The sequence below is a fragment of the Micromesistius poutassou genome (genome assembly GCF_964030765.1).
Source record: "Micromesistius poutassou genome assembly, contig: SCAFFOLD_716, whole genome shotgun sequence".
NCBI lineage: Eukaryota > Metazoa > Chordata > Actinopteri > Gadiformes > Gadidae > Micromesistius > Micromesistius poutassou.
In genome coordinates this window covers 3,561-20,493 of record NW_028177979.1, presented here as the reverse complement: position 1 = coordinate 20,493, position 16,933 = coordinate 3,561, and the positions used below count along the sequence as shown (strand labels likewise).

The 16,933-nt window shown below is 46.4% G+C and overlaps 3 protein-coding genes across 3 annotated transcripts; all 3 read right to left on the bottom strand.

The window, feature by feature from the left end:
* Positions 1-6,639: 6,639 nt before the first annotated feature.
* Positions 6,640-8,559, bottom strand: LOC311374893 (E3 ubiquitin-protein ligase TRIM47-like; the record flags this gene model as incomplete). Its single annotated transcript, XM_084490641.1, has 4 exons — positions 6,640-6,754; positions 6,847-7,013; positions 7,279-7,887; positions 8,272-8,559. 4 exons carry the CDS (start codon positions 8,557-8,559, stop codon positions 6,640-6,642), a joined length of 1,179 nt encoding a protein of 392 aa, XP_084346767.1.
* A 2,230-nt stretch (positions 8,560-10,789) lies between these two features.
* On the bottom strand, positions 10,790-12,457 carry LOC311374892 (tripartite motif-containing protein 16-like; the record flags this gene model as incomplete). Its single annotated transcript, XM_084490640.1, has 1 exon — positions 10,790-12,457. The coding sequence occupies one exon, from the start codon at positions 12,455-12,457 to the stop codon at positions 10,790-10,792; it is 1,668 nt and encodes a 555-aa protein (XP_084346766.1).
* Positions 12,458-14,858: 2,401 nt separating this feature from the next.
* On the bottom strand, positions 14,859-15,977 carry LOC311374891 (E3 ubiquitin/ISG15 ligase TRIM25-like; the record flags this gene model as incomplete). The annotated part of the gene is made up of 2 exons (XM_084490639.1): positions 14,859-15,523; positions 15,683-15,977. The coding sequence occupies 2 exons, from the start codon at positions 15,975-15,977 to the stop codon at positions 14,859-14,861; spliced, it is 960 nt and encodes a 319-aa protein (XP_084346765.1).
* Positions 15,978-16,933: the final 956 nt, after the last annotated feature.

Genomic DNA, 16,933 nt, shown 5'->3' with positions numbered 1-16,933 from the left:
AACCCTTTTTTTTAGCAAGAGAAACCCCCGCAGTTCTTGTATGGTTTGTTCACACTGCTTATGGGGGCCTGAGAGAGGGGTGATTTCCTTCAGCCACCTCCCCCCTGTGGGTCTGTAGTGTACCCACCGTGTGTCAGATCAAGGCCGCGTCTATAAAAGGAGAAACCACGACTTGATGATCTGACCATCACCTGGCCAACCTCATTTCCACCGGATCTGTGAGTCAGTGGAACGGTTTAGGTTTAACGCTGGTCTTCATATAAATACGTTTTGTGATGATTTCAGATCATTTGTACGCATGTTCCGCAAGATGGGGAACTTACAATATCAGACCCCCTGAGGTGTGAACGTCCCCAGCACGGATTTTCTGCACAGACTCCGTCCAGAGCCGATTCGAACCATTCCTCTGCAGACTGGGGGGACCGGAGAACGGACCGGCCCTCTGCAGTATCCCATCCCGCCTCCAGGGAACCATTGTCCGGCCAAGGAGCAGCACAACACAGCCCGGAGTTTAAAACAACAACCGCCATTAAAGTTTGAACTTCCATTTGACAATTGCGGAGAGCCTTCGGCGGCCAGGCTTCGGTTTTAAACCACAATCGATAACACGACCCGGGGTCTTTTTTCTACTACCCACCGCACTACACCTTCTTGGAAATGGCGAACAACTCCTCGGCTCTCCTGAGCTCCTTACTGGGGGAGAACCCTTTGTGTTACTGGTTCTCCAGACGCGTGTGGTCTCAAGAGAGCCCAGCAAGACCACAGACCTACTGGTTATGAGCTCTGGGATCGGTCAGCACACACATCCAAACCCCCCCCCCCCCCCCCCCCCCGGTCCTCGTCCCGGGACCCAGACCGTCCCGGGACCCGGGGCTACCTCTAGGCGCTAACAGGCTAACGGGGGTCCCCGGCTTCAGGGACCTCCGCCGGGGGGTCTAAGACCAGGTCTACTGTAACCGGGGGTCTACTGTAACAGGGTGGGGGGGGGGGGGGCGGCTTCGGGGACTTTAGTAGAAGTCAAAGGGCCACCATTGTCCCGGCCGGTCCGTGCCTGTAGCTCTGAGCGGTAAACAAACACACTTTTCCCCGGTGTCGGATGATCCCGGACCGGGTGAACCACCACCACCACCGCCAGGTCCAGGTCCTCCTCCTCCTTCACCTCCTCCGGGCAGAGCAACACAGTGCTCCTCCTCACGGAGCGGTCTGTGTGCGACTAAACAACCACACATCTCCCCCCCCGCTCTCTCTCTCTCTCTGCCTCCCCCCCTCTCTCCCTCCCTCTCTCTCTCTCTCTCCCCCCCCCCCCCCCCCCTCTTAAGTTTGCGCCATGTTGCCCTCGGATGTCGCAACAGTGTTTCCATGTTCCCAGCGTCGTCGCTCCAGCAGCCCAAACAAAAGCACGCAGAAGCCCCGGAGTCGGGGGTCCTCCGGGGTCGGTCGGGTCCTTACCTTGGCGATCGCCTTCTTGTACCTCATGACCGCCTGCTGGATCAGCGTGTGGACCTTGATGTTGCCGTCCCCGCATGGCACGACCACCCGGGTCCGGCCGAAACACACCGTCACTTTCATGCTTCAGGATCCGAGTTGTGTGGCCCGGGATCGGAACGGCGGCGGCGGCACCGAGGAGGACGACGAGGAGGAGGAGGAGGAGGAGGAGGAGGGCTCCGACGGAGAGAACAACAGGGACATGAATCTAATCCTCCGGGTTGGTAGTCCCGGAGTACAGAACCTCGAGAAGAAACCGCCCGCTAGAGTCCGGAGTGGTGGTCCTCCCACCCGGACGACATTGTTGTGTGTTGTTTCGGAGAGCCTTCGGTTTCCAGACCACCTGTTTAGCCGCTCTGTGGCTCCGTAGCCCGGCCTGCCTCTTGGCTCAAGCTAAAGCCTGCGGGGGGTCAGGGGGGAGGAGGCTGGGCGCTCGACTGGGACTCCCCGCTGTGGCCGACTTTGGTAATGTTTGGCGCGCAGGGAACTGATCCTCCATGCGTGGGGCGGTCGATGAGGCTAAACGCCGGGTGAAATCAAGTGATGTCAAATTGATTGTGGTGTCGGATGCACGGTGCACACGGTGCGTGTGCGTGTGTGTGTGTGTGTGTGTGTGTGTTGCAAACTAACTCGCAGGATATCACTTTACATTTGATTTGTTTTAATAACGTGAACACAGTATGGAGTAGGGATGATGATGAAGATGATGACTCTCCTAATATTGGGATTAGGACAGGCCTAATAGAAAATAATACAAATAATTATATATATATAATTTATTAATGAGCTATTTTTGTCTTGTAGTGGTGTAATAACATAGGTCACCTATCTATACATATATATACACACACACACACACACACACACACACACACACAATTATATATATATATATATATATATATATATATATATATATATATATATATATATATATATATATATATATATATAATTGTTACATTAAGCACCGCTTAATAACAACATTAATAGTAACATTTCAGCTTTTTCAGTTTGATTATGCTGATATAACTTAAGGTCCTGGACCATCTAGAGACCATGAGGTCTGGACCATCTAGGAGACCATGAGGTCTGGACCATCTAGGAGACCATGAGGTCTGGACCATCTAGGAGACCATGAGGTCTGGACCATCTAGGAGACCATGAGGTCTGGACCATCTAGAGACCATGAGGTCTGGACCATCTAGGAGACCATGAGGTCTGGACCATCTAGGAGACCATGAGGTCTGGACCATCTAGAGACCATGAGGTCTGGACCATCTAGGAGACCATGAGGTCTGGACCATCTAGGAGACCATGAGGTCTGGACCACCTAGGAGACCATGAGGTCTGGACCATCTAGGAGACCATGAGGTCTGGACCATCTAGGAGACCATGAGGTCTGGACCATCTAGAGACCATGTGGTCTGGACCATCTAGGAGACCATGAGGTCTGGACCAGGCAGAGGAGGTATATGAACGAGGGGTGGAAGCTGTTTCCTCCCATGGAGAAGATACAGAGCTGGGTGGGGGAAGGGGGAGGGAGAGGGGAGGAGGGGAGGAGGGGGGAGGGAGAGGGGTGAGAGAGTCTCCTCTCCAGTCCTGGGTGTGCTCGTCAAAGACGATCTCACCTGGTCATCGGTAGAGGCTGATGGAAAGGTATCGGAATCTGCCCTAAAAAAATCCATATTGGTCGAATCCATAGTCTCTCTGTATATCCAGGTTTTCTTTAGGTCCTGTACCGTTCCTTTAGAAACTTCCAGAGGATGAAGTGGGTTATATACTCCACATGTCCCCTGAGGGGGTGTTGTGTAACTCTGATGGACTACTGGTGGACCGGCCTGCATGCTGGGAAAGCGTACAGTTGTAGTTGTTGTTGTTCAATTCTGTCCGTATGTTTAAGTCCTGAACCACCCAAAAACGTAGATAGTACTTGTAGATAGTACTAGCATTATGTAGCGTCTTATCCTAACTATCTTTGTTGTATACAGGGAATGGGTTAACCTAGTGATGGTTAGTACTTGGTTCTATGAACATCCTTACTGTACCAACAGAGATATATTGCTATATGATATATGTTTCTCTTTCTTCTGACAAATGTACGTATATATATATATATTATTGAATTAAAGAAATGTAATGTCTGCAGCACTGCTTAAGCTCCCATATTAATTTAATAAAAAATTCACAGCAACGTTTCGACCCTATTGGGTCTTCTTCAGGTAAAATTATGATGTATGATATATATGATATATATCTTATTGCTCATGCGTTCTATATCTTTGTTGCCTGCCACGTGACAATGACGTTCCCTGTTCAGCACGAGCCTGTGTGATACTGTGCACGAATTAAACACTTTGACTCTTATTTGGACCAGCAAGCAGCGTTAATCTTCAGAGTGTCACTCAGTCATCTGCATGATTAACGTCCCAGTCTGGACCAACCGCGACCCCGGGTGGCGACACACGGTAAGGGCCGATAACGGTTGGGGCAAACGCCAATTAAAAACGATTAAACAGACCCGTACAAGCTGTTTCACGGCTTGTAATGACAGCTTGGGGGCCGAGTACGCCGGTCAGTCCAGTCTAATTTAGCGGTTAATATTTAGCTGCCCTTGATAAAGAGCCCCCCGTCCCCCGTCGGCAGGGCCGCGGGCCCCCTGGGGTTCCCCTTCTGCTGCGGGGGAGGCCGAGTGGGGGCCCATCTGGTCAGGGCCTGATCCACGACTACTGGGGGACCAAGTTTCATTCAAATTAATTAGGCCTCCCGGTGATGTTAACGGATTAAACATCAACAAAGTATCACATTTAACTGTTATTCACCCGGTGCGTAGGGCCCGGGCGTAGGCCCAGTGTCCGACATTTAATTTGGACACAAAGGCTACTTAAATAAACGTAAGTTAAGTACTCTACTTGATGTTTTACGTTTCTTGCCCAGGAGAGGCGCTCCGCCTTAAAAAAGTAAATGCATTCGTGCCTCTGGACTGAAGGGGGCGCAGTTGAGCCGTGTTCAGGGGAGAGCGGCTCTTAGTGGAACCAATTCAACCAACTCAACTCTTTAAAACGGCAATGCGGTTTGATTATACCCGGCTGAACATCTCCGCCTGCGAAAGTAAAACGGTATGGAGTGATGACTTAACTACCGGGTCGAGACTGACGGTGTGCCATGCAAAAATACTGTTCTTTATGGAGCTTTACTCACCAAGACTCACCACAACATTCATGACTTCGTGACCGGGATTCACCCCAACATGACAGTCCGTCCGCCTGCCCGCCCGGGTATTTGTGTTGGTAGGCTACATGACTAGGCAAATTCTAATGAGAGGGATATATTTTGGAACTTTTTGAATGGATTTTGATACATGATACATGAAGAGATTACTTAGTATATTTAAGCAATAGATCACGACAGGCTGTGGTATACGGTCATTATACCACAGTTAAGGGGCGTTGTCGACCCCCTTCACTGTGGTATAATGACCGTATACCACTGACTGAAGTGATCTATTGCTTTTATAAAACGGTTACGTAAATATGGCGAAATGAAAGTCATAGACACCCTCAATTTTGAAAAAGCTAGAAAGTCGGAAAAGCATTTTTTTTAACGAATACAAAAAAGTAGTCCCTCCTGACTGCCGGCAAAGTGCGCGGCGGTTGCTATGCAACGCACTGTAGCGTCCTTCAGAGAGAAGGCTAGGCTAGAGACGGTAGCTCGGTTCGCCGGCAATTTAGCCTACTATCGAGTTCACTCACCGTGTGCCTATTGCTTTACAACATTTCCACTCTCTCCATCAATCAACATGCTTTTTTTTTAGGCTTCAGTGAACTGTGCTATCGCTTTTATATATACATAACCAACAGTTAGAGTTAGGCGCGGAGTGATACTGAACTCCGTAAACTGAACGGGCGTCATAGCTGTGTGTATACGCTCAATATACAACAGTTGGGAACCAATCAAATCGCTTGATTTAAGCCACCCGTTTTATAAATAAAACGGGTATGATGTTTTTTTTTCAGTTGTTTTCGTACTGGAACAGCCTAGCATGCTAACTGTAAGTTAGCCAGTAACCAACCTGCGTCTATGCCGAGGGCTTTAGTCCAATCCATAGCTGACAAAGATCATAAGGTGATTAGTTTTTGCTTATACATAACATGGACATAGTTTTAACTAGTTAATTCACTGCACAAATGGTCAGTACAAGTAAGTTTATTATCATCATATTATGATCCCGAAAAATACATGGTCCTATACCAACAATGTAACACACACATAACAAAAAAATATAAATGCTTCTTTCTCAAACAGACACAGGGTAAGAGTAACATTGACAAATAGGAAAAAAAACGTATATATATATATATATATGTATTTTTGGCCTTTTCAATTGACATGTAATTAGTATTCATCATTAACCTCTTCAGATATCATAACAGCATTCATACCTTGATATTAAAGTCCAAATAATATGATTACGCTGATGCCGTAATCAGAATCCAATATTCAACAAAGACGTGAAACAACATTACAAAACTCATCATGATGAAGTGGAAAGAGGGTTAAGTACACCCCTCATGCACTCATTCAGTGAGCTACCTGAAGACCTTGAACCTGCACTTTGCATTTTATCATGTCACTCTAATTTAAATACACTAAATCAGGCAGATCTGGTCGGGCAAGTTCATCAACCACTGCTTGGATTTGCTTTTGATGAGTATGAGTAAGAGTATGCTGGTTGATCAACGAAGGGTTTCCAAACTTACTTTACAACAATTTAGGGTTGAATCTGACTGGGTGGGAGGTATGTAGAAGCTTTGCCTCACGTTGACCTGACACTGGTGAACTGGTGAACTGGGTTAGTGGATGAAGCAAAGTGGTGACCCTGACATCAGAGGCTAGGTACACAACTCGCATCAGAGACTCATTCAGGGATTTACTTAAAGTATATAGTGCAGGTTTAAGTGTCTTTATCATCTCGCTGACTAAAATACAGTCCCATGTATGATAATTAAAATAGTGTCTATATAACTGAGAAAGCCCATATATGAATGATTAAATAGTCACAATTTTTGACAGACCCTATTCCCCAACATATGCTCTGACACCATCATGTGTTACCCTTTAGCTGTAGAGGGTAACACTGCATCATGTGTTAACCTATAGCTGTAGAGGATAGCAGAATGGGGTCTGGACCTTGTGGAGCAGAGTCATGGTGTCAGAGATGCTGTAGAAGCAGAGAGTACCGGCCCTGTAGTCCAGGTACACCCCCAGCCTGAAGGGAGGAGGGCCTGGTATTTTAGTGATCATTCTGTTCTGATCATTTGGCGAATAGTCAAAGACCAAGACTTGTCATCAGTTCCAAACCCTATTTGATTCCACGAGCTGTCCTTGTATCCCATAGCGATGGAGACGTAGTGTCCTGTCCACTTCACCTCCCAGTATTGTCTTCCGGTCAGACTCTCCTGGCTCTGACATTTCCCCACTGTCAACTCTGGCAGTTTTTGTCCAGACAACGTCATTCTTCGGTTACCCTCACACAGAGACAGGGAATGTTATTTCACATGCATATTGTAAGAAATCTGCTCTGGGCTGAGGCTCAGCGTGCTGTAAAGGTAAAATACCAGCCTGAGCCACTGCGATCAGAGAGAAATTGTCTTTTAAGAATATCTTTAGTTTATCTGTCATCTCAGCAAGAGCTCCAGTCACGTTCTCTAAGTACTGCACTGGAGGGATATCTCTGCTTGGTGAGCCAGTCTTGAGATGCGCGTTCTAAGGGTATTTCTGTAGAAACGTGACGTGGCTCTGGATGTTGGAGAGACGCTCCAGGTCAGCTTCCCTCCTCTTCCAGTCAACAAGCTCCTGCTCCAGAATCTTCTGCAGGTCTTGGACGCGGTTCACTGCAGCCTCGTGATTGGTCCTGATCTTCTCTTTAATGTCTGACCTCTGACGCTCAAGGGGGCGGAATATCTCCGCAAAATGCTCATCAATATCTCTCAGTCCTTTATCAGTAGACTGCTGGATAGCGTCCATCTTATGATTAAGCTGTATAAGGTCTTCCTCTACCTTCTGGATTCTTGTCCTTGTGGCTTTCTGGTCGCTGCTGAGGTCTTCCTGTCTTTTATTCCTCTCTGCCTCGACTGAGATCATGTCATGGCCTCTGTGTTCATCCACAGCACAAACACAACAGACACTTTGTTCATCCTCACAGCAGAACATCCTGATTACCTCGTTGTGACGGGGGCAGATGTTGTCCTGAAGGTTGGCTGTCGGTTCCACCAGCTTGTGTCTCTTCAACCCAGGAACTTCATAGTGACTCTGGAGGTGCTCCTCGCAGAAGGACGCCTGACAACCCAGGCAGGACTTGATGGCCTTCATCTTTCTCCCAGCACAGACATCACAGCCCACGTCTTTAGGTCCAGCATAGCCCACATCTTTAGGTCCAGCACAGCCCACATCTTTAGGTCCAGCACAGCCCACGTCTTTAGGTCCAGCACAGCCCACGTCTTTAGGTCCAGCACAGCCCACGTCTTTAGGTCCAGCACAGCCCACGTCTTTAGGTCCAGCACAGCCCACGTCTTTAGGTCCAGCACAGCCCACATCTTTAGGTCCAGCACAGCCCACGTCTTTAGGTCCAGCATAGCCCACGTCTTTAGGTCCAGCACAGCCCACGTCTTTAGGTCCAGCACAGCCCACGTCTTTAGGTCCAGCACAGCCCACGTCTTTAGGTCCAGCACAGCCCACGTCTTTAGGTCCAGCACAGCCCACATCTTTAGGTCCAGCACAGCCCACATCTTTAGGTCCAGCATAGCAGTGGTCAGGGGGAGCGTCATGCAGTAGTGTCCTCTTGAGGTCCTCCATGACATCGGCTAGAACGGTGTTCTTTACCAGAGCTGGTCTTGGTTTGAAGTTCCGTCTACACTGGGGACATCTGTAGACGTCCTCGTTGTCCCAGTGATCCGTGATACAGTTCAAACAGTAGCTGTGGCCGCAAGCCAGAGTCCCCGGATCACACAGCAGCTCCAGACAGATTGAACAGGAGTATCGGTCCCGGTCCAGCGGAGAGTTTCGCTGCGCCATTTGGCCTCCAACAGCAGCTAAAGTCTGACTGTCTTCCTTTAGGCTTCGCTGCGAGTGTTCTGCTCATTACTTACTGTAAATCTGTTTATCTTCACCTTGCTGTACACACCCAGTACACACCATAAGCCGGGAAATAGAGGTATGTAGTACAACAAGGAAGATCACTATGTGAAAAATGGCTGGCACTAGGTGGTAATTGTTTTGACATTTGTTTGTTGATTATCTTACTCAATATATTTGCAGTATCTAAAGCAATCTAAACCTAATCCTGAATCTAAAATAAATCATCATATGGAGATTGTATAATAAACAAGGTTGTAACTTTGACTGAACCCTGCTTGAAGCATCAACACATCCACAAGGAGGCATGCAGTTCTTGATTTGTTTAGTTGAATTCCAGTCAGCCCCCTGGTTGCTGGGAAAGAGCAGAATCTGGTTGGGTAAGTTCTTCAGCAACACTGGCAGCTGGCATCTACTTTAGAAGAATAGCTAAGGAACGTTTCGGTCATTAATCAGTCATTAGGGCCATGCCAGCTTCCTCTGTCATCTACATTGTGGGGTAGGTCAACCTCCATGAGAGGCCTGACTTGAGGCAGTTCTGGGTGATGCTTCCAGCCTTTGTCATTGGAGCATTAGGTGTTTTATCCACCAGGAGGCGCCAAACTTGACCTGATTCTGAGTTTGAATCTGACTGGGTAGGATGCGTTTGGTACATTCGGTATCCCTGCATCAAAATGAACACAAGTCTTCTACGTAAAGGCGCTACATTGACTGGACACCGATGAAAGGGTTAACATCTTGAGGAGCCTTTAGCAGAGGACTGGGTGACTAGGTCAACCACCAGGCTGAACCAACGTTCACCATCACCACGATGCTCACATCTTAACCATCTTAACCTTTAGTTCACATGAAGAATTACATGAACTCACTGTGCTGATGTTAAACAGATTTTATTGTCAAATAAGAGCCACAGTATTACAGTATATATTCTATAATAAGCTTCTATAATAGTGTCACAAACTGTACAGTGGTGTCTTTTAAAAGCAAAAGATTTATTTAAAAGGATTTGCCAGAAATGTTATGATCCTTACTTCATTAGAGATATTTAGAGTAATTTGATTCTCAAAAGCAAAAATATAAGAATCTATTAATCAAATTCTAAAAGACAATGAGTTTCTAATGAACTTTGATTCGTAGTACAAATATAATTTTTTAACAAACATTAAATGAACATTTGCTAATGTTTAACATTTGCTAACATTCCTAACATCATTGTGCTGTGAAGGAGCCACCACCTGTGTTTGAGCTAGTCCCCGCCCACTATTCACATTTTATTAATGCCTTATGTCCTTCCCACATGCCCTCCTACTCGCTTACAACCAGAATATTTGATTGACGTTACCTGTTAACCAAAAACATCTAATCACAGTAAAACCATGCATTTGACCCAAAGAGGGCAATTTGACTCCATGTAAACATTGTATCTATTTAAAAACTTTGTCCATTTAAGTTCAGATTTGGACCAAGATAAATCCATAGCACCACTACATCACTTTTGATCTACAAAGAAGTTGTTTAAGGATTTGGTTTTCCCTTAAGATCCAAGCTGAAGCTGCGTTCTATCGCAGTAAAACATGGAACAAACACTAACCTGAGAACATAACTGATGGACCTCACATCATAACAGAAATCATACTGTTAAGGTCCAGACGCTCATCGGGACACCATTCCCCCTGAACTAAGGTGACCAGATTTCTGAGACAAAATCCGGGGACATTTTGGGTTCTGCGGTCTAAAAACCTCCAAACATGTAGTGTTTTGTGCGGTCGGACGGGATTTGGGGGGGGGGGGCGGACGGAATTGTTGACGGGGGACGGACGGACGGAATTGTTGACGGGGGGGGCGGACGAAATTGTTGACGGGGGGGTCGGATGAAATTTTTGAGGGGGGGGTACGGGTTTGCGGGCAAACGGGATTGTTGACGGGGGGGGAGGTGTCTATATAGTATATATAGTGTCTATATAACTAAGAAAGCCCATATATGAACCCATAGCTGTAGAGGGTAACACTGTGTTTATAACACTGCATCACATGTTACCCTCTAGCTGTAGAGGGTAACACTGTGTTTATAACACTGCATCACGTGTTACCCTCTAGCTGTAGAGGGTAACACTGTGTTTATAACACTGCATCATGTGTTACCCTCTAGCTGTAGAGGGTAACACTTAACCTATCGCTGCAGAGGATAGCAGAACTCCGCAAAGACCCCAGGTCGTTCAAACAGCCAAATGCCAGCATGGAGGGGCTGTGTGAATCGGGTCTGGACCTTGTGGAGCAGAGTCATGGTGTCAGAGATGCTGTAGAAGCAGAGAGTACCGGCCCTGTAGTCCAGGTACACCCCCAGCCTGAAGGGAGGAGGGCCTGGTATTTTAGTGATCATTCTGTTGTGTTCAAATTCAATACCGATTTGGCAAATAGTCAAAGACCAAGACTTGTCATCATTTCCAAACCCTATTTCATCCCACGAGCTGTCCTTGTATCCCATGGCGATGGAGACGTAGTGTCCTGTCCACTTCACCTCCCAGTATTGTCTTCCGGTCAGACTCTGCTGGCTCAGACATTTCCCCACTGTCGACTCTGGCAGTTTTTGTCCAGACAACGTCATTCTTCGGTTACCCTCACACAGAGACAGGGATTTGGTTTTTGTGTTCGGGGCAAATGTTATTTCACATGCATATTGTAAGAAATCTGCTCTGGTCTGAGGCACAGGGTGCTGTGAAGGTAAAACACCAGCCTGAGCCACTGCCAGTGAGATCAGAGAGATATTGTCTTTTAGGAATATCTTCAGTTTATCTGTCATCTCAGCAAGAGCTCCAGTCACGTTCTCTAAGTACTGCACTGGAGGGATATCTCTGCTTGGTGAGCCAGTGTGTTCCTTGAGATGCGCGTTCTGAGGGTATTTCTGTAGAAACGTGACGTGGCTCTGGATGTGGGAGAGACGCTCCAGGTCAGCTTCACTCCTCTTCATGTCAACGATCTCCTGCTCCAGAATCTTCTGCAGGTCTTGGACGCGGTTCACTGCAGCCTCGTGATTGGTCTTGATCTTCTCTTTAATGTCCGACCTCTGACGCTGAATGGGGCGGAATATCTCCGCAAAATGCTCATCGATATCTCTCAGTCCTTTATCAGTAGACTGCTGGATAGCGTCCATCTTGTGATGAAGCTCTTTAAGGTCTTCCTCTACCTTCTGGATTCTTGTCCTTGTGGCTTTCTGGTGGAGGCTGAGGTCTTCCTGCCTTTTATTCCTCTCTGCCTCGACTGAGATCATGTCATGGCCTCTGTGTTCATCCACAGCACAAACACAACAGACACTTTGTTCATCCTCACAGCAGAACATCCTGATTACCTCGTTGTGACGGGGGCAGATGTTGTCCTGAAGGTCGGCTGTCGGTTCCACCAGCTTGTGTCTCTTCAACCCAGGAACTTCATAGTGACTCTGGAGGTGCTCCTCGCAGAAGGACGCCTGACAACCCAGGCAGGACTTGATGGCCTTCATCTTTCTCCCAGCACAGACATCACAGCCCACGTCTTTAGGTCCAGCACAGCCCACGTCTTTAGGTCCAGCATAGCAGTGTTCAGGGGGAGCGTCATGCAGTAGTGTCCTCTTGAGGTCCTCCATGACATCGGCTAGAACGGTGTTCTTTACAAGAGCTGGTCTTGGTTTGAAGGTCCGTCTACACTGGGGACAGCTGCAGACGTCCTGATTGTCCCAGTGCTCCGTGATACAGTTCAAACAGTAGCTGTGGCCGCAAGCCAGAGTCCCCGGATCACACAGCAGCTCCAGACAGATTGAACAGGAGTATCGGTCCCGGTCCAGCGGAGAGTTTCGCTGCGCCATTTGGCCTCCAACAGCAGCTAAAGTCTGACTGTCTTCCTTTAGGCTTCGCTGCGAGTGTTCTGCTCATCACTTACTGTAACTCTATTTATCTTCACCTTGCTGTACACACCCATTACACACCATAGGCCGGGAAATAGAGGTATGTAGTACAACAAGGAAGATCACTATGTGAATGGGTGGCACTAGGTGGTAATTGTTTTGACATTTGTTTGTTGATTATCTTACTCCATATATTTGCAGTATCTAAAGCAATCTAAACCTAATCCTGAATCTAAAAGAAATCATCATATGAAGATTGTATAATAAACAAGGTTGTAACTTTGACTGAACCCTGCTTGAAGCATCAACACATCCACAAGGAGGCATGCAGTTCTTGATTTGTTTAGTTGAATTCCGGTCAGCCCCTTGGTTGCTAGGAAAGAGCAGAATCCAGTTGGGTAAGTACTTCAGCAACAATGGCAGCTGGCATCTACTTAAGAAGAACAGCTAAGGAACGTTTCGGTCATTAATCAGTCATTAGGGCCATGCCAGCTTCCTCTGTCATCTACATTGTGGGGTAGGTCAACCTCCATGAGAAGGCTGACTTGAGCCAGTTCTGGGTGATGCTTCCAGCCGTTGTCATTGGAGCATTAGGTGTTTGATCCACCAGGAGGCGCCAAACTTGACCTGATTCTGAGTTTGAATCTGACTGGGTAGGATGCGTTTGGTACCTTCGGTATCCCTGCATCAAAATGAACACAAGTCTTCTACGTAAAGGCGCTACATTGACTGGACACCGATGAAAGGGTTAACATCTTGAGGAGCCTTTAGCAGAGGACTGGGTGACTAGGTCAACCACCAGGCTGAACCAACGTTCACCATCACCACGATGCTCACATCTTAACCATCTTAACCTTTAGTTCACATGAAGAATTACATGAACTCACTGTGCTGATGATCAACAGATGTTATTGTCAAATAAGAGCCACAGTATTACAGTAAATATTTATATATATATATATATATATATAGCTTCTATAATAGTGTCACAAACTGTACAGTGGTGTCTTTTAAATGCAAAAGATTTATTTAAAAGGATTTGCCAGAAATGTTATGATCCTTACTTCATTAGAGATATTTAGAGTAATGTGATTCTCAAAAGCAAAAATATAAGAATCTATTAATCAAATTCTAAAAGACAATGAGTTTCTAATGAACTTTGATTCGTAGTACAAATATAATTTTTAAACAAACATTAAATGAACATTTGCTAATGTTTAACATTTGCTAACATCATCGTGCTGTGAAGGAGCCACCACCTGTGTTTGAGCTAGTCCCCGCCCACTATTCACATTTTATTAATGCCTTATGTCCTTCCCATATACCCTCCTACTCGCTACAACCAGAATATTTGATTGACGTTACCTGTTAACCAAAAACATCTAATCACAATAAAACCATGCATTTGACCCAAAGAGGGCAATTTCACTCCATGTCAACATTGTATCTATTTTAAAACTTAAACTTTAAAACTTCATTTAAGTTCAGATTTGGACCAAGATAAATCCATAGCACTACTACATCACTTTTGATCCACAAAGAAGTTGTTTCAGGATTTGGTTTTCCCTTAAGATCCAAGCTGAAGCTGCGTTCTATCGCAGTAAAACATGGAACAAACACTAACCTGAGAACATAACTGATGGACCTCACATCATAACAGAAATCATACTTTGATATTAAGGTCCAGACGCTCATCGGGACACCATTCCCCCTGAACCACTGCAGCCGTTCTCCTCCTTACTGGTTTGACGGTGGAGTAGAGTGGTCGTGTTGGCATGAGCAGCCGTCATGAGAGAAGACAGACACAGGATGAATCCATTGCTCTGCTGGTCCTCTGTTGTGAGACCAGAGGCTAGGTACACAACTCATAGCTGAGACTCATTCAGTGAGTTACTTAGTAAACCTGCACTACACACTTTATCATCCCACTGACTAAAAGACACAACACAATTTTTTATATACAGTCCCATGTATGATGATTAAATGGTGGCTCTTTAACTAAGAAAGTCCATATATGAATGATTCAATAGTTTCCACAGACCTGATTCTCCACAGACGGTTTATAAACCAGTGTCCTCCACGTTGTTCATAGTGCTTTGTCACTGCAAATCCGTTTTCTCTTAAGGTCTCGGGGTTTGCTCTTTGTTGGGTTGTTGACCATTTTCGATGAATTTGGGAAGAAACCTGCTCCGGTCTGAGGGTCAGGCTCAGGCTTTGGTGAATGTTTAACATCCTCCTGCGCCCCTGCTTGTAAAATGTAATGGATTGTGCCTGATAGAAATGCCTCTAGTTCCTTTTTCAGATTTGTGAGTGCTCCAGTCACTTTTTGTAAGAAGTGCATTGGAAGGATATCTCTGTTTGATCAACTTTGGTATTGCTTGAGCTGTAAGTTCTGAGGGTATTTCTTTAGAAACGTGACGTGGCTCTGGATGTGAAAGAGATGCTGCAGGTCAGCTTCACTCTTCTTCATATCAACGATCTCCTGCTCCAGAGACTTCTGCAGATCTTGGAGCCGGCTCACTGTAGCCTCCTGATTGGTTATGATCTTCTTTTTAATGTCCGACCTCTGACTGCCAAGGTGACAGATCATATTAAAGAGATGATCAACATCTCTCAATGCTTCATAAAAAGTCGGATTGATAGCGACCATATTTTGTTGAAGCACTTTAAGGTCTTCCTCTACCTTCTGGATTCTTGTCCTTGTGGCTTTCTGGTGGCGGCTGAGGTCTTCCTGCCTTTTATTCCTCTCTGCCTCGACTGAGATCATGTCATGGCCTCTGTGTTCATCCAGAGCACAAACACAACAGACACTTTGTTCATCCTCACAGCAGAACATCCTGATTACCTCGTTGTGACGGGGGCAGATGTTGTCCTGAAGGTCGGCTGTCGGTTCCACCAGCTTGTGTCTCTTCAACCCAGGAACTTCATAGTGACTCTGGAGGTGCTCCTCGCAGAAGGACGCCTGACAACCCAGGCAGGACTTGATGGCCTTCATCTTGCTCCCAGCACAGACATCACAGCCCACATCTTTAGGTCCAGCACAGCCCACATCTTTAGGTCCAGCACAGCCCACATCTTTAGGTCCAGCACAGCCCACGTCTTTAGGTCCAGCATAGCCCACATCTTTAGGTCCAGCACAGCCCACATCTTTAGGTCCAGCACAGCCCACATCTTTAGGTCCAGCACAGCCCACGTCTTTAGGTCCAGCATAGCAGTGGTCAGGGGGAGGGTCTTGCAGTAGTGTCCTCTTGAGGTCCTCCATGACATCGGCTAGAACGGTGTTCTTTACCAGAGCTGGTCTTGGTTTGAAGGTCCGTCTACACTGGGGACAGCTGCAGACGTCCTGATTGTCCCAGTGCTCCGTGATACAGTTCAAACAGTAGCTGTGGCCGCAAGCCAGAGTCCCCGGATCACACAGCAGCTCCAGACAGATTGAACAGGAGTATCGGTCCCGGTCCAGCGGAGAGTTTCGCTGCGCCATTTGGCCTCCAACAGCAGCTAAAGTCTTCCTTTAGGAAGTACTTTGGTTGTCGTTTCTATAAATGTAAATGTATTTTCCTGATTTCCATGCTGTACACACCCAGCTCTCCGCAGTGGAGACCATACAAGGAGAACAGCAGCCTGCATTCAAGACAAAGGAAGAGAATAGGCCTACACTATAAGGAGGAATGGTTCTAATTTGTTTTGAGGGAGGATTGTATTTGTTCCTTTGCCTCAGTCTACTGGTTGGATTAAATATTCCTTACATGGCAGCACAGCTTTTAGGTTATGCAAACAAATGCCATCCCATAATTGATTGATTGTTTAAAAAGGATGAAGGGGTTTGGATCTGAAGTTAGGATGTGCAGAGTTTTAACCCATGAATTACGTCTCGGGTCAACGACAACATAAACGTGGTTGCAAGACCCAAACGCAAATCAATTAGAGAAAAACAAAACACTACCACCACCCTAACCACAACCACATATGTAAGATGAAAAGTGTTGTGTAGTGGGTTACAAAGCAGTCTTACGGATTTATCCTGGTCCAAATCTCGAGCTAAATGCACCCGTGTTAAAAACGTATGATAACACGTCAATATGAGCACAAGGTGCCCTCTAGTGGTTAACCAAGACTCTACATGTCTTACCTGTTCCTGTCGGCTTTGGGTTGCCAGGCGTCGTCCATCAATCATTGTGTCTGTGCTGCAGGCGTCTGGAGGGCATGCGGTTCAGTCTGGTTCACTTTAGAGAATCGACACATTAGTACAGTACATTACTGTAGTCCGTAGAGTACATTATTTAAAATAATGCGTGAAAGACAATTGAATAAAAGTTACAATTGTAATATAGTTTAGCAGAAAGCAAAGGTGCACTGAATCCTACTCTTTCATGTTTTGTTTTGTTTTATGTCCATCGCTTTTCAACTCTCTTCATTTAACACAATTACGTACATTTT